Source organism: Ascidia mentula, chromosome 5 (genome assembly GCF_947561715.1).
Source record: "Ascidia mentula chromosome 5, kaAscMent1.1, whole genome shotgun sequence".
NCBI lineage: Eukaryota > Metazoa > Chordata > Ascidiacea > Phlebobranchia > Ascidiidae > Ascidia > Ascidia mentula.
In genome coordinates, this window is record NC_138570.1 from 14,346,925 (window position 1) to 14,370,040 (window position 23,116).

The 23,116-nt window shown below is 40.3% G+C and overlaps 2 protein-coding genes across 2 annotated transcripts; both read left to right on the forward strand.

Moving 5' to 3' along the window:
* Nucleotides 1-1,717: 1,717 nt before the first annotated feature.
* LOC145903472 (uncharacterized) lies at nt 1,718-3,333 on the forward strand. The gene is made up of 2 exons (XM_082991551.1): nt 1,718-2,508; nt 2,714-3,333. Exons 1-2 carry the CDS (start codon nt 2,098-2,100, stop codon nt 3,005-3,007), a joined length of 705 nt encoding a protein of 234 aa, XP_082847677.1. The 5' UTR covers nt 1,718-2,097; the 3' UTR covers nt 3,008-3,333.
* A 14,381-nt stretch (nt 3,334-17,714) lies between these two features.
* Nucleotides 17,715-20,535, forward strand: LOC145903525 (ryncolin-1-like). The gene is made up of 7 exons (XM_082991610.1): nt 17,715-17,981; nt 18,222-18,275; nt 18,395-18,507; nt 18,692-18,788; nt 19,364-19,463; nt 19,664-19,807; nt 20,051-20,535. The coding sequence occupies exons 1-7, from the start codon at nt 17,729-17,731 to the stop codon at nt 20,235-20,237; spliced, it is 948 nt and encodes a 315-aa protein (XP_082847736.1). The 5' UTR covers nt 17,715-17,728; the 3' UTR covers nt 20,238-20,535.
* The last annotated feature ends 2,581 nt before the right edge of the window (nt 20,536-23,116 follow it).

The following is a 23,116-nucleotide window of genomic DNA, read 5'->3' on the forward strand; positions in this document are numbered from 1 at the left end:
CAAATATTATCTTGTTGATAGCAAATAGCTATACGTGCACAGAATCTGTTTGTGTTGTTAGATAATTGAATTCGTACATATGAACGTTACCGCTCCATTTTTCCCATGCATTTTTTGTTATGTGATGGATTATTTCTTAATATAATCACCCAATGAACTCTTCCTTATTGTTGTCGCAACTGCCCCACTTTCATCTAAAACCTCAAGTAGAGCTCGGCTAATTTTATCACCAATTTCGGTATAAATTTTCTTGATGTCCGCAACTGAAAATTGTTGTTGACATTCCTTCATGTTAATCATCAGTCTTGTTTAAAAAAAATATTTTCTTGCTCATATTAAAATATTTTGTAATCTTGTGATTGAACTATGTCTTATAACCAACCGCCACACAAAATTCATAACCATGTTTTTTACCAAGTTGTTATATTGGCAATATTGTGATACTTTTGTCAGCGTTGCATGTGTCAAACACAGGTAATATCAATGATAAGCAAAGTGGAGCCAATAAAACGAATTGTGTATAAGCTGCAGACAGATGGCCACTGTTTCGTTTTCCTGATGCCTGGTCCCAAAATATACTTGTCGTTAATATTAGCCACGAGACGGCGCGCTTGAGACAACTCGGTGATATTCGCTGACCTCAGCACGACATAAAACTTAGGAAACGACCGAGTTTTTCTGAGGGAACACATCATTTGAAACAAAGAGAAATGTTTGACATGTTTTCATTCTTGGCCTTACGCAGTTAGTTTACAACCTGACACAATCATGCGCATGGCGAGTAAGTACAGAGCAGCGGTAGCTTCGTTGTTACTTTCTCAAAAACCTTTTGGTTGTCATAAGAATCGCTACAGCGTAGCGACAAACATTTCGGTTCGTTTCAAAACAATACTCGCTCATTTTATCCACATATGTCAGTGGTTTTGTTGTTGATACCCAGTTGAGTACCTATCGAATCGACGTGGACCGAAAGGTACCGTAAAAAGGAAATTTCTGTGCCTGCTAGTTCAAAAGCTAGCCAGTGATACAGTCACCAGCTGAACTGACGAAACCCTGAATCGTGTGTACTACTGGCTCTCAATGATATTTGCAAATGAGCCAATAACGACAAGTGGCTACATACAGGACTGGCAGTTGTACACGGTAAACAGTTCTATATATCGAATACACAGTTTTGTGGAAAAGGACTTACAGCCGAGAGCGAACAAAACAATAGCAACGTATAAGATAGTAGCAGCATCATTTGTTGCACAACAGACGTTTTTGCTATGACTTCTACGATATTCATGGTTGACTGGCTTTTAACCAATAGTTCCTCTCCCAATTCGTCAAGCAAAACCGTCTGCGCGATTCTGCGATGCTTATAAATAAGGAAGCACAGGATTGAATAGGCAGCGCCATTCTTATGTTAATTGTATAATGGTGGTAGTTTTGCAAGGAGGCGTTTGCTAATAATGAAAATCTTAAAACAGGTCTCTTTTTATTACGTTTAGATGTCTAACCGACTTAAACACTATTAATGTTGGATTAAGTCAGATAGCTTCATTTTCTTTGAATTAATACTGACTTTGTAGGAAAGTTTGTGGTGGTGTTGGATTGCAGCAATAAAAGAATTGGTACTGGTTTCTTTTGAATAAATGTTGCCTATCTGACATAATAAGACTGACACTTTAAAATGTTTGTAACAATTCACCTTGAGTCAAATCTTAAATTATCATCGTCAATTTATAAGCGATTGGTATAACCATAACCACAATTTTATTCTCCCGCCAGAAGCGATCGAAAATAGCGCAAAACAGTATATTTCCGGTTTGCAGGACGAAAATGTGGTTAAACGTTGTTTGAATTTGCTGTATACCGCGCAAAGTTGCGAACAAATATTTTCCAGGCGAAACTAAAGTTTCGCGCTGTCGTTTTTCCTTTTTTTTTCTTTGAGCGCGTGATCGTTTTGTTCGTTGAGGTAGAACGAGGATTGGAGCATTCGTTAAAAAAAGAGAAGCGTTGGCGTTAGAACTGCTACAGCGTAACGACACATTTCTGTTCGTTGAGAAACAACAGTCGCTCATTACATCCAGATATTGTTACTTGGACATAGTCATGGCTCCCAAAGATATATCTGTAAACTTAGTAAACATCAAGATTGATTTAAAACGGTGTTCAACTGAGGATGATGAAGAAAGCAAATCACAATCAAAAGAAGAATTTGAGATCATAAAGGTTTTTCCGTGTCTTCTTCAGTCATTTGAGGAGTTATATCCACATTCGAGTTGTTATGTTGTTGAACATGATCACTCAACTGTTGTTGTGGAAATCATCGACACAAAAGCCTTGGATCTTTCTCCCATCTTCGCTGATGTAAAACAAACTGAAGAAAATATCAACAAACTTATCATTGAACAAGGATATGACGTGGATTCCGTATCTGTTAAGCTGGAAAAATTCTTGAATGATTTTTCAATGTCGCTCGATGAGTATTACAACAGGAGCAAAACAACATCGGAAAAACAGGTATAGAAATAACATCTAATCCCAAAAGTAAATAAATTATACCAATGCGCGTTTTTAATTCAAAAGTTTTTTCCGCACACACTCAATCCATAGATTATAACAAAAATTACTTTTGAATGTTTCATCTTTACGAAGAATCCCCATTAGCAATGTAGTAGTAGCACAAACTAACTTCACATTTAAAGCAAAAACCCTTGTGTGGCAGGATTCGGGAGTGTTGCTCAGTGTTCACCGAAATGAATCGAAGTGTGAAGCCACAGAGGGAGCCTCATCAACATTTTCCAAAATAAACCACCGTGGCAAGATTGAAATTAAAGCTACAGGAACAACTGCAAGTTTCTTAGGATTTGGGGAAGGCGTCAGCACCATTGTTACAGCAGTAGCTGATATCATCAAAGCCATTCCTGCATTGACAGCGTTGAAATATATTTTTTTAAATTGTAAGCAAATAGCGGAAGTTTGGTTTGTAAATAACTCTAAGGGTCTCAAAGATATTTAACAGTGTCTCGATGGCCTGAGCGGTTATTGAGTCTCTTGGATGGTTAAACCTACTTCTGCCCCGTTCTATAAAGCACCCAGAACCAAGATCTCTTCCCGAATAATTGTATTCATTTCTGTTATCTTCTTCATTACGACGGTACATTACAACTTTCAATACAACGTTGTTAGTATGCCAGCAAATAGAATCAAGTAGAATCAAATAGAATTAGAATGAATTTACCGGTCTAACCAGGGCTTTTTAACGCTCTCCATTATGAGAGCTGATTGGTCAATAATGTCACGTGATATCATGAGGCGCTTGAAGTAATATAATACAAGAACATAGGTGTGATGTGACATAAGCATAGGAGAACATTTTATGTGGTAAACAGGATGTTGAATGAATCACTTTACTCGAGAATATTCGATGGCTCAATGATTTGGGTCACATTGTGGGATTATGCAGTACATGTGCAAAGTTGCGCGCAAAACACTACGCAATACAAGCACTGGTTTCTGTGACGTATGTTACACACGCAAATCATTACGCAATACAAACACTGGTTTCTGTGACGTATGTTACAAATACTTCCCCCCAGATTTGCAGGTGATGAATATAACATCAGCTGTTGGCGATGAAAAAGGTTGTTAATGCGATTGAACGAGTGAATTGCAAATGGTGGGTGCGAAAAAATATGATATAATACGCAAATTTGGTATGTTATTAATAGAGAAATCTCGGTTATAATGGTGCACAAGGAAAAGTCACAACAAATGTGCAATGACATGCGAATACACAAAGGGTCATTACCATGTCGTGGGGGTGATAACAATGCGAGAAGATTTATGGATAGGGCCATGCGCCTATGCAGTGGGAGGTGCGGCTGGTTCTTGCTGGGCATTTACATTTTGTAAATCAGGGTACAATTCATGCAAGGGATTATTTTCAGCCTCGTTTTGTACTGCTGCTTCAGGTTCGTTACCTGGTGCATTCCTATTAAAGGGATTTAAGTTTGTCCGAGCCCGTGCTATATAATGAGCAATAGTTGGTCTTACACGTGGGTATAGGCGTAGCCAGACATGCTTAATTGCAAAGCCTGTTAATATGACACCCCAAATTAAGGATGAAATGACTAAAATAGCCAAAATACTGCTCCAAAATGGGTCTGTTATAAAGGAGAGTGTCATTAATAACCTTTGTTTAAGTACTGAATGGATGCTGCTTGAGGATGCGAAAGTTTGCCACATCCGACGTTTTGGAGAAGTCCTTTTGCCTCCAAAATACGAGTCTAAGCGTTCATTCTGCCGTTTGGTCTGTGCCAGTGACGCAAGAATTGAGTCTAGATCCCTCAGCGGGTAATGAGGGGTTCCTATAGGAACATTCTATAGAATGTTGGAAGCTTCGATAAAGTTATCTTACTTAATCGACTTATTTATAGGAAGCAATTGCGGGGTTAATTGGTTGATATTCGTATCAACATGGGACATTGTACAATTAATAAACCGGTAGGTTTTTCCTTGTATTTTAAAGAGAAAAATCCTATTAGGTTGGTAGTGCTCTACAAACTGTACCTTTGAGTGTAATTCACCGTTAGAGTACAGCTGCCAAACGGTTTGCTTCGAGTTAGCTGGCCAGGCTAATTCGGTAAACAAAGGACGTGTGGCAAATACATTGTTATATTGTAAGGAGCGCAGTAGGCGTACATTTCGGTACGTGCAGCCTATCTCTGTGATAGTTTCTCCAGTAATGGCTGCTTTCTGTTGTCCCGTGAGTAATGATAAAGTAAGAGAGAGGTTAATGCGCGTGTTAGTTGCAAGTAGCAACGAGAGATAAGATTGCAGTTGACATTCCAGGTAGGATACATCGGCATTCAGGTGTTGGAAACTTGATCGTAATTGATCATTTAAATCGTTTAGGTAAAAACCAATTGCAGTCGAGGTGGACTCAGCAGGCGAGCGTAATAGTGCTTGATAATTGGGCTGGACTAAATCGCATTGGATTGGTTGTAGGACAAGGTGACTGTACGTGCAAATTGCGACCTTGTGAAGGCAGTTATATGCTTCACAATTTTTCCAATGGTGGACGGACATTTGAAGAGATGGTATCTCTAGGTGATAGGCTTGTTGCTTATCATTAAGGTGTTGCAATAAGGTCGTGGATGCTACTGGGGTAAGGGTAGGGCAATTTATGTTTGCTTGCGGGGTCCAAACATAAACTTGGGAATGGGCAAGGCATTGGCCTGTGCTGATTTTGCAGTGGCCCAGGGACATAAATGGGGTAGTTTGTGCTCCTGACATGGTCAATAATACAATTATGTACAAAGGGGGTTGGCGTGAGGAGCTAATATTGCAACGAGTAATCTTGTAAATGCGGCGGCATGCGGACAACGCGTTTACCGGAAACCCGAGTGGTTGTGAACGGTGCGCTACGTTCTGCTTCTGTGGTAGAGGCTTCGCCTTCCTTGCTCGTTTTGTTAGTCTGGGTATGATTTGAATCATCTGGAGGAGAAACGCTGGGTTTATGTGGAAGATTCTTGGGGGTTTCTAATATATCTAGTAAACTTGTGGCGACCTTAATGCGGTCTATTGACACTACATATGGTTTATCGTTCTTGCTTATGGTAAACGTTTTGTTAGTTTTACTCAGAACCTTATAAGGGCCTTGGTAAGCGGGTATCAACGGCGGCTTATGATGGTCCACTCGCACGTACACATTTTTGCAATTCGCTAATTGTTTATCCAAATACGTGGGTCTAGACTTTGGGAAACGGGGCGGCGTATATGTGAATTTCCGGAAATAATCGTTCTGGGCCTTAATAAACGTTGAAGGGTCTTGGATATTGTCGGCGCTGTTTAACCCAAAAAATTGACCTGGTAATCTTAATGCTTTGCCATACAGCATGTCGCTTGGTGATGCTTGGAGCGTTTCCTTATGCGCTGAGCGTATGGACAAAAGGACGAGTGGGAGCTGGTAATACCAGTCGGGGTTGTTAGTTAAAGATTTCAAAGCTAATTTTATTGTCTTATTGCATCGTTCCACGAGGCCATTGCTTTTGGGATTAAACGCAGTAGTGGTGATATGCTGGATACCTAGGAAGGCCATTGCGTTGTTCCACATTTCACTTGTGAATTGTGAACCTCTGTCGGTGGTTATTGATTCTGGAACGCCGTATAACGCAATCCAATTATGCATAAACGCGTTTAAGACTGTCTGAGTTGTGCAGTTGGGCAAAGGCACTGCCGCTGGGAAACGAGTGAACCGGTCTATGATAACAAAAATATATGCACAACCATTAGAGTGCGGTAGAGGGCCAATTAAGTCAGCATGAATTCTGAGAAACTTATCAGATACGGGCAGAAAACTCATCAAAGGGGTTTTATTATGCCTGTTAATTTTAGTCAACTGACAATGGTCGCAGCTTTTTGTCCAGACCTGAATGTCCTTTCTCATGTGTGGCCAAACGTAACGGCTGCATATCTGAGCACTAGTTTTCTTAGGTCCTGGGTGAGCTAGCCTGTGTATGGAATCAAAAATCTGTTTCCTAAAACCAAAAGGTATAAGTGGGCGAAAGGTTCCATGAGCAGCAGTGTCTCCCCATAGGGTGAGGTTGGAATTTGGGACGTCTTGAGAAGAAAGTTGGATAGAATCAGGTAAGAAACCTTCGGTCAGGTCTCCGCCTTCTTGAAGGAGTTTTTGTTGTGCCGTTGCAATATCGTTCCAATTGATTTGAGCTGAGTGTTGGAATATAGCGTTGATTTGGGTTCCTTTGCTTTTAAGAATGCTTGTCTTGCTTCGTCAGTCATTTTGATTGCTGCATTTTTCTTATTGCCATTTAGAAGTTGATAGAGTGGTGCAAGGTGTTTGCTAAGATTGGGGATAAATGAATGATAAAAATTTAAAATTCCAGCAAAGCGTCGAATTTGCTTAGTGGTTTTTGGTTCTTCGAAGTCTTGAATTGCCTTGATTTTTGATTGCAGGGGCTGAAGACCGTTTGGGGTGACCTTGTGACCACAGAATGTCACTTCCTTGCGTCCGAAACAACATTTGTCACGGTTGACTTTGAGGCCAAAGAGTTGTAATCTGTCCAGGAATAGTTTGAGATGTTTCTCGTGTTCATCAGCTGTTTTGCTAAATATGAGTGCGTCGTCTAAGTACATGAAGACGAAATGGTTGATAGGGGCAACTACGAGATCTGCTAATTGCTGGAAGTAGCTTGGTGCTGTTTTTAACCCAAAGGGAAGTCGGTTGAAAATTAGGCTGCCCACTGGTGTTTTGATTGCAGTTTTGTGCCTATCTTCTGGCTTTAACGGGATGTTATGGAAAGCTGCGGTTAAGTCAATGGTAGAATAAACTGTTGAACCATATAGTAGGTCTTGTATGGAAGTAAGTCGTGGAATGGGATATACATTTGCTTTAAGGATGGCATTAATTTTCCGGTAATCCCCACATAACCTCAGATTTCCGTTTGCCTTGGTGACGACGACCAGTGGCGATCCATAATTCGAGCTGCCTATGGTTGCTAGGTTACTGTCAACCATACGTTTAATTTCCTCTTTGACCTTTGGTAGGAGGTCTGGGCGAATGCGTCGTACGGGAAAATTTGGAGCTTTCCCATTGGTTGTCAATTCTGCGACTATTGGGTGTTTTGGGGGTTCTTTATAATCTGGCGGTTCTGCGAGGGTTGGGTATTGGTCTAGAATATTGCGGAAACGTGGGTCGGAAAGCATATCCATGTTAGAGATAGTGACAGAGGTGGAAGTTGCTATAGGTACGCTGGTGTGGGTGATTGCTGATTCTAAGGTTCCAAGAGCCGGTTTTAAGATTAACTGATGTTCTGCGCGAAACGGGTAGCCAAGAATGGGCTTGTCAACTGTGCAAAGATTGAATAGAACTGGTACTGGGCCGAAACCTATATCAATTGTTAAAGTCTTCTGACCATAGCATGGTATGGGAGTTCCATCTGCCGTCAAGAAGTTATCATGAACAATCTGCGTTTCTTTGTCTATTGGAAGAAGGTTGCTTGAAGAACCTGAGTCAAGTAAGAGCAAAAAATTATGTAACTTGTCATAAATATATGGAATATGCGGGAATATTGGTTCGGGTTTTGCTTCACGTCTGATCTTAACTTCGTTACTTTGTTTGGGCCTATTGCCTTTCCATTGGCAAGGGGGGGTGCATTTATTTGGGGACCGAAACGCGCGTGATAAAAACATAAGTCTGAGTTATAACGCTGTCTATTTGGGGGATATCCCGTAAATGGCTTGCTCGGCTGCTGTGACGTACTGTACTGCTGCGGCTGCTGAAACAGCTGATAAGAGCTTCCGCTCGCGCGTTGCGGTGTTGTATTACGTGGCTGAAATGCGTTACGCCTGAACGGTTGTGCTTGCCTGTTGTAAGATTGAGAATTTTGGCGATCTGAATAATGCGGTTTTTGCGTTCCCTGTCCTGTCGCTGAAGATTGAAACGTAGTTAACAATTCCTGTAGTTGACTTGTTAAACGTTGCATTTCGTTTGGCTGCGTGCGGTCGCTTGGCGCATTGGGGTTGGTATCTGAAATTCGATCTGCTAAAATTCCAATGTCTTCTAGCGATGTATCAGGATTTTGTGACTTACCGGTAATCAAGATTTGAATTTCTGTCGGCATACGTTGCAGAAATTCGTTTAACACTAATTTTCGTGCTAACGGATTAGTATGCGGGTTTTCAGCACAGGCGTTTGCCAAACGATTTAAATAAACACTTGGGAATTCGTTGGGGAGTTGGATAAGGTTTGAAATGTCCGTCTGCCAAATTTGGGCGCCCAATCCGGTAGCTTGCTTAATGATTGCCTTCTTAAGGGTAGTATACGGCGTATCAGTTACAGAGGCCTGCGAAAATAAATTCTGGAACTGGGACGTTTGCTCTTTCGAAAAACTTTTCAACAAAAAATCAAATTTGTTAGAATCGGATGTCATGGCCTTTTTCTGAAATTGTCTGTCGGCATATTGGAAGTATTGCGTATGGCTTTGGGCATTTGGCCAAAATCTGGCGAGCTGGAAATTTTGTTTTACCATCGGCTGTAGTTGCGCTTCATTTGCGGCGTTATCGTGATTGTGCGCCGGGGGACTTGACGGATTTGTTTCCGATGACACACTACGCGGCGAAACTAAGGGAATTTCTGCTTCGCTTGTTGACATGGCGACGGTTTGGCTTGGGGATAATGGGGTTACTGTTTTACTGCGTGTGCGCTTACTTACGGGCGAAAAAGTGGCTTCCTTTATGAATTTACTCAACGTGGTTGTTACAAGTTTGTTGGGTTCAAACCCAACACAAAGGTTGATAAAAAATGGCGACTGGAGCAATATGCTGGCTTGGGGAAAATGGGTTGCAAATGCCGAAACAACAGGCGTTTGCAGTAATTTGTAATTGCCAAAAACAACAGGCTTTTGCGTTAGGAGTCTGTAATTATTATGGTTTCCTATTGGTAGTGACAGACCGTTATGCCGGACAAACAATTGGCGCTAAACTATGTAAGTTTATAAAATTTCCCTAGCGACCTTGGTCTTATGGGAGCTATTAGGCTTTTAAAGGGTAAAACACAATATGCACATTGAAAAAAATGATCATGCAATAAAAAGTCGGTTATCAATAAACAATTAAATGCGTGTGCGAGCGATTATAGTTTTTGAATTATTCGTTTTTGTTATTGTCGAAGGTATTCTACCTCTCGTTGGGCAGAATTGCTGGGGTTGTTCCGATCTCCTTCGCTGTGCTGTTGGGTTCCAAGATGTTGAGTGGGGCGTCTTCCTTGTTGTGGAAACGAGTCCGCTGGTCCAAGTGGTGAACGTGATTTGGTCCTGATGTTGCGTAGGGGAGGTGTAGAAGGTTCCTTGCTTCCAGATGATTGTCTTCGGCGCCTAAGTGCGCTTGCCAAGAGGGGGGCCAAGGTTGAGTGGTTGCCCGGCCGGGAATAGAGCTGAAGTTCCTGATCAAAAAATATTTGAGAAGTTGGAGACAGATTGTCACCTGGGCTTCTGGTTTGGCGTGCTGGTCGCCTGGAGTTGTACGGGCTGCGTCGTCGGTTTGCCGGGTATCTTGGTGTACTGGCTGGTGAAACACGTCTGCTTCTTCTCTCTGATCTCAAGGGAGTTGCCGAAGACGGGGCACCATTGTAAATAACTCTAAGGGTCTCAGAGATATTTAACAGTGTCTCGATGGCCTGAGCGGTTATTGAGTCTCTTTGATGGTTAAACCTGCTTCTGCCCCGTTCTATAAAGCACCCAGAACCAAGATCTCTTCCCGAATAATTGTATTCATTTCTGTTATCTTCTTCATTACGACGGTACATTACAACTTTCAATACAACGTTGTTAGGATGCCAGCAAATAGAATCAAGTAGAATCAAATAGAATTAGAATGAATTTACCGGTCTAACCAGGGCTTTTTAACGCTCTCCATTATGAGAGCTGATTGGTCAATAATGTCACGTGATATCATGAGGCGCTTGAAGTAATATAATACAAGAACATAGGTGTGATGTGACATAAGCATAGGATTTTATGTGGTAAACAGGATGTTGAATGAATCACTTTACTCGAGAATATTCGATGGCTCAATGATTTGGGTCACATTGTGGGATTATGCAGTACATGTGCAAAGCTGCGCGCAAAACATTACGCAATACAAGCACTGGTTTCTGTGACGTATGTTACACACGCAAAACATTACGCAATACAAACACTGGTTTCTGTGACGTATGTTACAGGTTCTTGAATTGTTTAGTGAAGATGAGCAATCAAGTCAAAATGCAATAAGAGCTCTATTTAATGGTCAAATTGAAAATAAAGTTAATTTGGAAATCCGAGACCATTTTGACACATCTGCAAATTTTAACTTCACGTTGCTCTCGTTCGAATATACTGTGCTGGAAAAATTAACATGGGAAGATCTTCTTGATAAATCTGAAAAGCTGCTAAAGGTAAACAAAAAAAATGTATTCCGATATCCCTGCCTGTACAATATATGCAAACCAGTACATACACAGCTCATCGGTTGAAAAAAATAGCGTTCAAAAACTTTGTCGTTTTGCAGATCACTAACAAATACAAAGCGGAGGCTCTTCTTTCAAAACCCAACAAAGCGGGTTCTTTAAAGGAAAAAAGTGATTTAGAACAGGACGTAAGTATATGTGGTGGTTGTGTAAAACGTATAGAAATTGAATTTGTTTCTGTGGTTCCAGAGGCTTCCTGTTCAACAACACAAGCGCAAAGGTATGAATTGCAAACAAATCCCATTTACAATGACAGTGGCTAGTCCCAGTAACAATGACAACTTTGAATACGAACAGTCTTGTCGTGATGATGCATTTTATCTATTACAGGGAGCTACGAAACAACAGAAGGGCGACAGGCTAAATCAATAAAACCAAGCAATCCCAATGTCCAAGATCTGGAACAGTTGTTTTCTGAATCAGGTATGGTGGCAGTCTACTTCAAAATGGAATAAAAAAATCATATGGTTCACAAACACATCTGCCTGACATCATGATCGTAGCAAACTGTAAAAAGGTTGCGTGTCCAAGTGTTGTAATTTAGAAGTCTATGTAAGCAAAATTTGAAGTGCATAATTTTTTTTTACAGATCTTTCATATCACACTGATGTTAAAGACAATGATCTTTTCGAAGCACTAGAAGAAAGATATGCAATAGGCAGGGATTAAAGGGGCGGAAAGTTCTTGCTTAAATACTACTCCGTCCTACTTAAAACAAGACGATACCCAGAAGCTGGAGAAATAGCTGCGGAACTATTACAGATTTTTCGAGAAAATCTGCAACATGTTTCAACACAGGATGTGACGCATTTGGCACCGGGGGTGTTTCTATGAAGCGATTTTATTCCATTACATATCCGTACAACTGGAAAATTCCACAGCTGATGATGTTGAACTTTCGATGGCTGAGATCAAAAAAATCGTGAAAACAATGATTCACGAATACAAGCATCTAAACAACTTCATTAAAAAGTTTGCGGTCCCGCTCATGGAAAAAAGCATGAAGGAGTTAGATGATAAGATCCCTGAAGATTGTATCATAAAAACTGTGCGAATTACGTCAGGAAAATTAATTTTGGCAAATATCCAGGCGACCTTGAAGGGCATGGAAGAAAAAGACACGCTAGAGGGAGCCATTGGGTATATGACCGAGAAACTGGGAAAGAAAGCTGAAGACTACAATGTTTTTGGAAAATGCCACCAGTTGCTTGCCGAAATGTACACGTGTAAAGGAAAGGCATACCGCAAGCAAATCTGCAACTACGCCGAAAAAGCAAAAGAAATCTACAACAAAGCAACAGATTTCAAGAGTGACGAGGACAAAAGTTTTAGGCTTCAAAAATGTTCTCAGCTGACTAAATTCAGTTTGGGAAGTGAAACTGAAATCAGGAGAATGCAAAAAGGCAGGCTTATTGGTTTTGACCCCTGCGATGAGGATTCATATTAATGCAGTTTTGTGCTTATATAAGTAAATGAATTGCAGAAATGAAAAGTGCAAAAGTTATGCATAATCATTGAGATAATGTATGTTTGACGAACATATTTGAGCATATCATTTGTAATCACAGTTTGACTTTGTCTGTATGTGTATTTTACAGCATTTAAGTTTCAGTGATTATGTAGCGCTGTTGGGCTTGTGTCATTCACTTCACATGGTCAATTAACTGTGTGTGATTGCGTGGGCGGCGCTGGCCCAGGGAATGCTTTTTTGCCACTTTTGGAAAGGCCGTGATATCCTGCTCGAGGCGTTGACTTTACACTTAATCCAAACTGATTTCCTGTTTTCTGAAAAACACCCAAAATATTGTCTATTTCCAGGAAATCAAATCTGTATTTTGTTATCGTATGCTTTTTCGCATCAGTAGTTTCCCTGTGCACGCATTTTTCTTGAAACGAACGTTGCGTGCTTGAGGACAGCACGTGTTCATGAAAAATTTAGAAAGCTTATGACATTTTTTTTCTTTTCTGCGAACTTTTGATTGTGAAGCTGTGTTAGTTTTACGTAATGTCCCAAAATGTTACTGTGTTTAGTAATCCTGATGCAAACCGTTATTAATGCAAATTTTTGTTAGTTTGAACGCTCTGTAGTGTGTGTAACGAATTAACATAATCACAGTAATTGTAAATAAATGTGGCATAACAAAATAAGTTGCGACACAATACTTTTTTCAATGAAAAGGATATTAGATTTCTATGAAAGAAAGTTAGCTTATATTGTCGGCGAATCCAATAAGTAAGTAAAATACGAACACACATAAAGCGATTGCTTTACAACCAACAAGCGAATTGCATACTTCGCGTTAGTAAAGACATATTTCGTATGAATAAATTAAGGAACGACCACATAAATTAATCTCCTTTGTAATTGCACGAAACTTAAACAACTGCAGCAAACTTATTTGACGTTGTCTGGATGTCTTTGGTGTAATCAGAACAAGGTAGTTGTGGAAAAAACTTGTGGAGTTTTTCGGTCGAAACTATGTTTCGTGTTGTCGTTGCCTGCGAGCGTCGAGCAGTGGTGTGGTGGAGTAAAGGTGATTTCGTCAATATTTTTCGTAAACATTGGCTTGGTTGTCCCAAGAACCATTCGTATGCTTGCAAACTTCATAATTATCAAAACTGTGTTCAAAACAATAATAAAAAGGTGAATTTTAGACAGACATTCCCATGCCCTTGAGTTAGTTAAACATCAACACCTTGTGTCTGATTATACAAATGAATCGTTACGTCAGGTGACGCTACAACCACTGACAGCTATAAATATACAAGGAGGAAATTAACAACAGCGGTCGAACTTCCGACCTATAGTACAAAAAAACAAGATTTATGTTCAGTATGACATTAATTAACTCGGTTCAAAGATTAAAATAAAAATAAACTTCCATATTTACGACCGTCTTTACGCAACAACCGTAAATTATCCAAGAACGATACAACGATATCAGTTCCCGCAGGATGTTTGCCAAAATGCAAGTCTATATAATGCAACATCTTTCTTCCAAGGCTGCTAGGTGATTTATTTGTAACATTTAAACGCATTTAAAAATTATTTTATAATCTTTCGGGATGCAACCGCGGCTTGATAATTTTTATCCAACACCAAATTGTGGGACTGAAGCTAAATAAAACTATGAAGTTATCTGTGCAGTACGTCAGCAGCTACAAACAGCAACGATATTTTGTACTTTGTGTATGTTCAGAAAAAAACAAATGTTTTATCAGTTCAAACATAATCCATAAGTAACATAAACAAAACGTACTACAATTCTGGAAATATCTATGTAATGAAAACATCATATGCTAGGAATCACAACAAAAATAAACGACAAACTGTAGCGACATAATAATAAAAAGCAAGCATGCCAAAAAACGGCCAATTTAGAGAACGTCAATGATTTTAATTTATGCTTTTGATTTATTAGGCTAGAGAAGCATATCGTCAATATCAACCTTGCTTTTACCACTGCATCTTTATGGCTATCATCTAAATCCACGCCCTCGTCCATACCTTTGCTGTTGCTCATCAGGTCTAGATTCCTCTAAATGCGGAGGTTTCTCACTGTCAGGGAATGGAAAAACTTCGGTCATGACACCTGTAAATCCACAGGTCGCTAGACCACCTGCGCTACCCATAGCAACTGAACCACCTGCAACGACAGCCACAGTGGAAAACTCAACAGCGGCTGCAAATGCGAGGAATGCAGGTAATGCGGCCAGCGAAGCACATCCTGCCACTCCTACAGCGACTGCTGCAATGCATAGTATGACTCGTTGGTTATTTTTGCGTCACTGTTATTCCAAAATATGCATTTTGTTTGACGGTTAGTATCATAGTTAGTGCTTTGAGAACTAATTTACTTTAGTGTCAAGTGGGTATATGCAAAACAAGCGTTCTGTTATGCTTACTCCTGATTTCATATTATCTACCATGACATCCACATTAAAACCATGGTCGAATGATTAAGATAATCGAAAAATTAACAAACAATTCAGAAGGTTATAGAAATAGGCTATGGACCTTGAAAGTAAATCCGAATGTGTGAGGTTTTCAAAGATCAAATTGAATTTGCTCATGTTGTGGATAGAGGGGGAAGTTTGCATGAAGTTTCAATTATGGCTGTGACTAGTTGTCCGAAACAGAACATTTGTCTCAGCTACGTTCGTTTCTTGACTTGATTAATTATTATCGCCGAAATTTGCCCTAGCTAGCAACAAGCAGGAGCCGTGTCACGTGATAGCAGCATCGACAGCACAGCAGCGACGTCATCATTTGCGATGTGTCGAGCTGCAGTGCGGACCTAGATGTTGAACTGATATACGGGTTCGGAACTGCCATATACGTTCAGTAACGGTTTATGGTTCTGGAAAGCATCTCCGGCTTGTTGCTTGATAATAATTGTTGTTCCCTATAACCCCCCCTGTTTTATCGTTGGATCGAAATATTTTCACTGGTTTCGGAGATCGCCCGGTACGATGGAAATCTTACAAATAGTCCAACATTAAACGTAAACTTTGCATAATTTTACACACAGGAGATTGCTGATGAAAACCGGACAGTTGCGCAAGTAATTAAACGTTGCTGAATATATGACTTCTTAACAATCTAACTGCGGAACGTGGGATTTGGTCAATGTAAAAATTGTCGTCCTGACCGAGTGTGAGCCAACTTGCCTTACATTTACTTGGATCACTTACTACTCGCAGATTACTCCCCACTTTTTGCAGAATACATTTCTCTTGGGTTTTATCACAAGGCTACAGTCGATAACGTCTTCTTTGTACTGAAAACTGCAACAAAATTCACTACCTACGCTGTGTTGTGCATACGTGTTCTCTGTTGCACGTATAAACTGTCCGGCATGAGAGAGACATTGGTTTCAATGCATGGCAATGAGGTAGTTTCGCCTTTTGTTTGCTGTTGCACCCGACTCGTATTTATGACAAACCAGAAACACGATCGTTGCCAAAATCTTGGTGTTGGAATGCAATTCGGCACATACTTTTAATCCAGGTTTGTTGTGTCAACAGACAACCGGTTGACGACGATTCGGTTTGAACTGAAACTGTGGTTGGTTAAGCGCTTGTGTAGCAGTTTGTAACATCCCATGTGGTTGTTCATCACCATTATAATATAATATTGCATATACCCGTATTTCAGCATCTTTGCTATTTCAATATGCCACTTACCGTATTACGAGTACATGACAGGTGTTTTCTTAAAAAAAATGACATTATGGAACAAATCGGCAAAAATACTGTGCTGGAGCGGTGATAAACTTCGTGATTACTTTTGCCTGTTGGCTTGCAGATGTGTTTACTGGTAAATGCGGAATCGTGCGGGGTGGAAATTTTGGAGACAAAAGATCCTCGCTTTGTCACGTACGCTTCTGGCACATGCCAGCCTAGTGTTCGTCGCCATTGCTTCAGGCTTGCAATTTAATGTTTGTCACGTACGCTCCTGGCACATGCCAATCCATTTGTTTGTCGTTTTTGTTTCTGGCACATGCCAGCCTAGTGTTTGTCGCCATTGCTTCAGTTTAGCAATGCAATGTTTGTCACGTACGCCTCTGGCACATGCCAGCCTAGTATTTGTCGCCATTGCTTCAATTTTGCAATGCAATGTTTGTCACGTGCGCCTCTGGCACATGCCAGCCTAGTATTCGTCGCCATTGCTTCAGTTTTGCAATGCAATGTTTGTCACGTACGCCTCTGGCACATGCCAGCCTAGTATTCGTCGCCATTGCTTCAGTTTTGCAATGCAATGTTTGTCACGTGCGCTCCTGGCACATGCCAATCTATTTGTTTGTCGTTTTTGTTTCTGGCACATGCCAGCCTAGTATTTGTCGCCATTGCTTCAGTTTTGCAATGAAATGTTTGTCACGTACGCTTCTGGCACATGTCAGCCTAGTGTTCGTCGCCATTGCTTCAGTTTTGCAATGCAATGTTTGTCACGTACGCCTCTGGCAGATGTTAGTCTAGTGTTTGTAACGCACACAAACACTCAGAGGAAAAACTGTCCAAAAAATAGCTCTCGGGATTAAATTAATCGCCCGAGGCCTCATTGCCAAAACAAATTACTTATTTCTTACTTAAAACATGATCTGGCTTGTTGACAAACTGCAGCTTTCTAAAGTTAGATGTCATTATATTTTAATAGCACTGTAAGTTGAGCAAACCACTGAGAATTCACGAGTTGCAGGGAAATGGTTGGCAAACATTTGGGACATTTGTCCTTTTTAAATCATCTCACAGGGTTTGGTTTAGAAATCTTAATATTCTCTATTGGAATGAAATTGTTTTAAGCATGTTTATTCGTAAAACATGGTTGGTTTGGACTGATAAGTAAGTCTCATGAACTATATTCGATCATCCAAGGAACAATCGACCAACTCATGTTACTTCGGAAAACCATGGTAGAATTTAGTGTGTCTACATTTAGTGAGCAAGGTTATTTTGCAACAGAGGCAAACTTCAATAGAAAAATCAAAAACATACCAAAGGAAACGATTTGAAAAAGTTACAAATGAAGGCCTTTTAGGGTTTTGCGTCCTAGATTGCCTAGTTCGTGTAATGAACACCCTGAATATATCAACAGAATTTCACGCATGTAAGCTGTACCGAGATCTTTCATAGAATAAATATTTGTAGAACTACGAGTCATGCAAGCTAACTACGTGAACAAATTTTAGATAATTTGGTGAGGAATAAATCATGAAATTGATTCTTTTTGGTGTTTTGTTGGTCGGCCGTCTTGGCATAACTCACCAACAACAACAAGAGTGTAGAGTTGTGTGGAACGAAGGAAATCAAGGTCCAGATGTTCAGATAAGCGGCATAAAAGGTGAACCTGGAGTCACTGGTGGAGTAGGAGAAATAGGACCACGTGGACCTCGAGGTCACCGAGGTGAAAAGGGAGACCAAGGACCTGTGGCTGGCAAAGACGATTTGATGAGACTTATTACCGGTAATTTTGTTTTAACCAAAACTGTAACTGTCAGCCCGGAATAGTTTGAAATAACTTGCGAGTGTTTTGTGTGGATTGATAGTTATCGGTAAATGCCTAAAATGCACAAGTTTTCCTGACTTGACGGCCAAGCTGGATGGGCCACTAAATCTAGTGATATCAACACGATATCTAAAATCGCCAACTAATGATTTCACTCCGATCCTACAACTAATATTTATAAGCTAAATTTATCTGCAGATCTGACGAACAAAGTGGATCTACTGCAAACAAAATTTAACGAATCTTCAAGCAGTTGAGTGTTTTGGTTTTTTGTCCTTTCACGATAATTATCCTGCATTACTACGGTTTATAAAGTACGTGAATTTATTTCGTTCAAAAAATATATCCTTTGCATCAATTCCTTTTTACAGGGCTTGAAAACCTAATCCAGTTTGGTCATTCCGAATCTTGTGCAAGTTCTTTATTTCGAGGTCCTCAACTTGTTAGGTCTGGAGAACGTGTCTATTGCGACGATGGGTGGCAGGTATAGTAAACTCCATTTGCGGTAGTTCATCAGTTTTGCTAACTACGCGAGAAGTTATACCTGTCTGCGCATGACTCAATCTAAACACCCAATTGCTAGTTATGCACAAGTTGTTCGGTGTTTCAAAAGTAAACCTATTCGTGGTCATCAGCACTTACCTGTATTTTACGTATTTTTATACCAGGTGTTCCAGCGTCGTTATGATGGATCTGTGAGTTTTGATAGGAATTGGGTGGATTACAAGAACGGGTTTGGGGATCTTTCAACAGAATTTTGGATGGGTTTGTATTCCAACAAAAATTTTTTCAAAGTCACCTTTGAGTAGTAACTTAAATACCAAAATAAGTTCAATTTTAAAACAACACAACTTACTGGTTTTTCTCGAAATGTGCAGTTTTGTGTCGTATTGATCAAAAATGCATGCAAATGTTACCTTACTAACCTCTAAGGAGAAAGTGATTGATTCCAAAGTCCGCGTGGTTAAGTTTTTTAGTTTCTTTTAAGTTGTTATTTTTTTATCAAGCCACAAATAATTTCGCAGCAATCGTTGTGGCCCAAGAACGCGTGCTGGGTAGAGGTCATTGAAAGTCACCTGCTCTGGCAACAAGCCAAGGGCATACCAACGACATCGGCATGCTTTGGCTGTAGCATGAAAACGAGCTGCTTTTGTCGACAAATTTTCGCCAGCTAGAAGCCCCCTTAGCATTTATCGGAAGTTCTAACCAGTTAACATCGAAATATTGCAGAACAAATCGGTCACATCAACAATAAAACACAGTCATATCCGTATTTCGGATGTACATGGATATCTTGTGGCCATTTTACTTTTTTAATTTCACGCAAACTTTTTCATCAGGTCTGGAGAAACTTCATCAAATCACCAGGCCTTCCGCTAGATGTCGCCTTCGTGTCGATCTCGAGGATTTTTCCGGTGACCAAGGTTTTGCCGAGTACAAGTAAGACTATCATCTTAACATGTTAAAACGTAGAGTGGTCATTGCTTCCTTGATAGTAGGTCGGTTTGTCAAGGCGTTTGTGGTAACTTTACATCGTTATTGACGAATGTTGTAAAAAGTTTGTATGCGTTTTAAAAGTACCTGGCTTGTATTGTTTAGAAAGGACGACTTATCTTTCAAACAAATACTTTTGTTTTTAGCACTTTTAGCATTGGTGATGAGGAAAGCTCCTATCTGATAACTATATCTGGGTTTTCTGGAAATATCACAAATGACTTGACGCCGGCTGACCACCAAAGCATTAACGGAATGAAGTTTTCCACCCGCGACAGTGACAATGATATGTAGGTCTATATAATAAATAAAAGTTTAGGCTAATATTGACTGGCCAATACTATATTGTTGCGGACTAGGCTAAACAAGCAATCTAAACAACATATTTTTTGGTGGAAAGTTTTAAGCATAAAAAGAAACACATTAAATTTTTTCAAACGCAAAATATTGCTGTTCCTTTGCGGGAGCGGTTGTAGTCAATTAATTTTGAGACAGAGATGTGTGAATTGTTAGTAACCTGTTGAAATTTGCAGACGAGCCACCGACCATTGTGCATTGGATCACGGTGGAGCTTGGTGGCACGGCCACTGTTCCCACGTCCGGCTCAACGGTCTTTGGTCAAGAACTTCCTCCAGTCCTTGGGTCACCATGAGTTGGTATTATTGGAAACGCCGCTGGGGGGGAATTAAAGCTTCGAAAATGAAAATCAAATGCGAATAATGTTTAGGGAGTGCATAATGACAATGTGTACATACAAAAACAAGGAAAAGCGTTGTTTATGTGCTAAGTCATATTTTATAACAACGCAAATACGTGAACCCCATTGTAAAAACCTCATCAACGCTTTCAATTTTTTCCATTATGTTAAAAGAGACTTTTGGAGATACAAAGTACTAAAAAAATTTTTGTTTTGCCTGTACTTTGTTTCACAAAATCCTTCTGCATTTCCTTTTCTCCTGAATCTCATTTCGTTGCAAATCATTAAGCATGTTAACGTTTTGACCACATATCTTGATAACCCACGAGCGTTTGTAAATATAAGCAATAATTGGTCACATTTGTGGTGTGCAAGAAACTAAATCTCTGATTCAGATGAGGTTCAAGTCCCTTCTGTAATTGGTCGCGGTCAAAAGATTTGTACGGATTTAACTGAATAGGTGTTTTACCTAACTTAATACAGAGCACACAGCGCAAGTAAACGTTCCAGTACACTGCATAGCATTACATTATCAGAAAATACCATGCATACCCTTTAAAAAGCATGTTGCTGACGTCGCCGGACATAATGTTCAATAAATGACAAGCTCCTCTGGCAATGATAAGAGATTGTGAATTAATGAACAATCCACCCCCTGTACAACACAATAACAAGGCAGTGTCTATTTGGCTTTCCCGATTTTCATTTGATATTGCAAACCTAATCATTACACGGCAGTATTGTACAGCAAAGGTCAGTGCCCATGTGCTGCTAGTATGGATCTGTTGGTTGGATTCTGCAAGTTGAGTATTAGATCTACTTACACATTAAAGAGAAGGTCGTTTTTGTGTACAAGAAACAACATTTAATATTTCAGTAGAAAATGACCAGCAAGTGTCATGAAATAATCGTTCGCCCCTCAACAAAACAGTAAGTTTCTCAGCATATTATTTTACCTTTACGTAAACAAAATGTCTTGTACAAAACTATGTGCAAGCCAAGAATAAGAAAAGTGCAAAGGAAAACGTAGCACAAGCAATACAAGTCACTTTTGCTGCCTTAACAACCTCGTCATAGTATTTCTAACATATTGTAACTTCTAGCAAAAGTATACGAATGTAGTTTGATGAACTTGACTTTCACCTCACTTTAACTCATGTGTTTTTCTTTGCTTTCACACTCACCTATGTAATATATTTGTAATTATTTTGCAATTTCACTCGTTTTAATATGCCCGAGCGATCATGCTTGCGTGGCAAACGCGGGCAGAAATGATTGGTCAAGCGCTGGCGAGAGAAATAATGAGCGAAAAGCCAGACAGTTCTCTGGTGGTGGCGTGTGGTAAACACTGTTTTAGGTGGGAGATCTTATGTGGTAATTGTCGATGAACGCTAGTCGTAGTGGAATGTGTATTTTGTGCCAGTCTTAGAACAAACGTTGTTTTATTCGCGCTTTTATCGTTTTATTCTTTTATACCTATTAGCGTTTTTCTATTTTAATACAAAAATAGCCACCTTGGTCGTGTGACTCCAGGCCTCTGCGATAGGCCGTTAGTGCAGAGTGGCCTAGGCGTTAACCAAGTTAGGAAGACAAGCTAATTTCGGTTACATTTGGCGAGCACGCCAGGACTCTGCTGTCGCTTATAAGGGGTCACACGGCTTTCAGAGAACTTTGTTGTATGTCTTTTAATTTGATTTTTTTTATCGCCACCGCGCTTTGTACCGGGACAAGATGTTGGCCAGTTTGTTTCCTTATTTGAATCGTACTGTGAGAGTGTGAAAGCTTGTGAGGAAGTGAAACGTCATCTTTTTTTGACATCAATTGATGATGACCTCCGCTGGTTAGTTGAGGGAAACGACAATAATGTTTTTCAACTGAAGTACGATGAGTTAATTAGCCGCGCCCTAAAGCAAGGTTCTGACCACTCGCGCCTCCATGAAACACGCGCGATGTTGTTTGGCCGGCGGCAGTTGCCACAGGAAAGCATTAAGGACTTTGTGTATGCTTTGAAAGCTCTTGGCGACAAGGCTTATCCTACGGAGGAGACTGTTAAAAATGAGGTTTTATATTCATTACTTTTTGTTGGCATGTTGGACCAGCACATGGCCAGATCCCTGCCGCAACGGTTGGAATATAAACGGGACTTTTTGACGGCCGCTCAGATGGTCTTGTCCACGCATGTACCGGAAATGTCCCAGGTTTTAGGCGTGTGTCGTCGTGACGTTCAAGGTCCATCAGAATCAAAACAACCGGAAAAGGATGCAAACGTCGACGTTCAAGAATTCCAAAAAACTGTGACCGCGCTCCAGAAGGACATTGAGCTTGTACGCCGCAAGGTGCAGCGATTGGGGAAACCAACACCACATCAGATGGCAGACAGGTTGGATCGACGCTGTTTCGCCTGTGGTAAACCAGGACACTTGCAAAGATTTTGCACAATGCAAGGTAAGCGCGGCTTTCATACCAGTTTTACGCCTCGCAGAAATTTCAATAAAAGACCTGGTACCCCTGTGACCCAAGAGGCAAAAGCAAGTGTATGTTTTGGATACAAGGACACCGAACCCAAAACCTCGAATCCTACCAATAATCAGAACACGAGCGAGAGTCCCACCAAACCCCGATTAGTCCGGTTTGTCAACATTTCTATCGCTTCGGAGCCGGTATGTGCTTTAGTTGATACTGGTGCAAGTGTCTCTTTGATTAGCCAAAAGTGTTTAGAGACGTTGAACAATGATCGCCTCAAAATCTCCCCGCTGGAGTTAACGGTATAGTTTGGTTTCAGTTATTGGGAAAATTACTGTAAATGTTAAACTGGAAGGGCTAGATGTTCCCATGTGTTTATATGTCGCGTCGGACGTCACTCACCATTTAATTTTGGGATTGGATTTTCTGCAGAAGAACC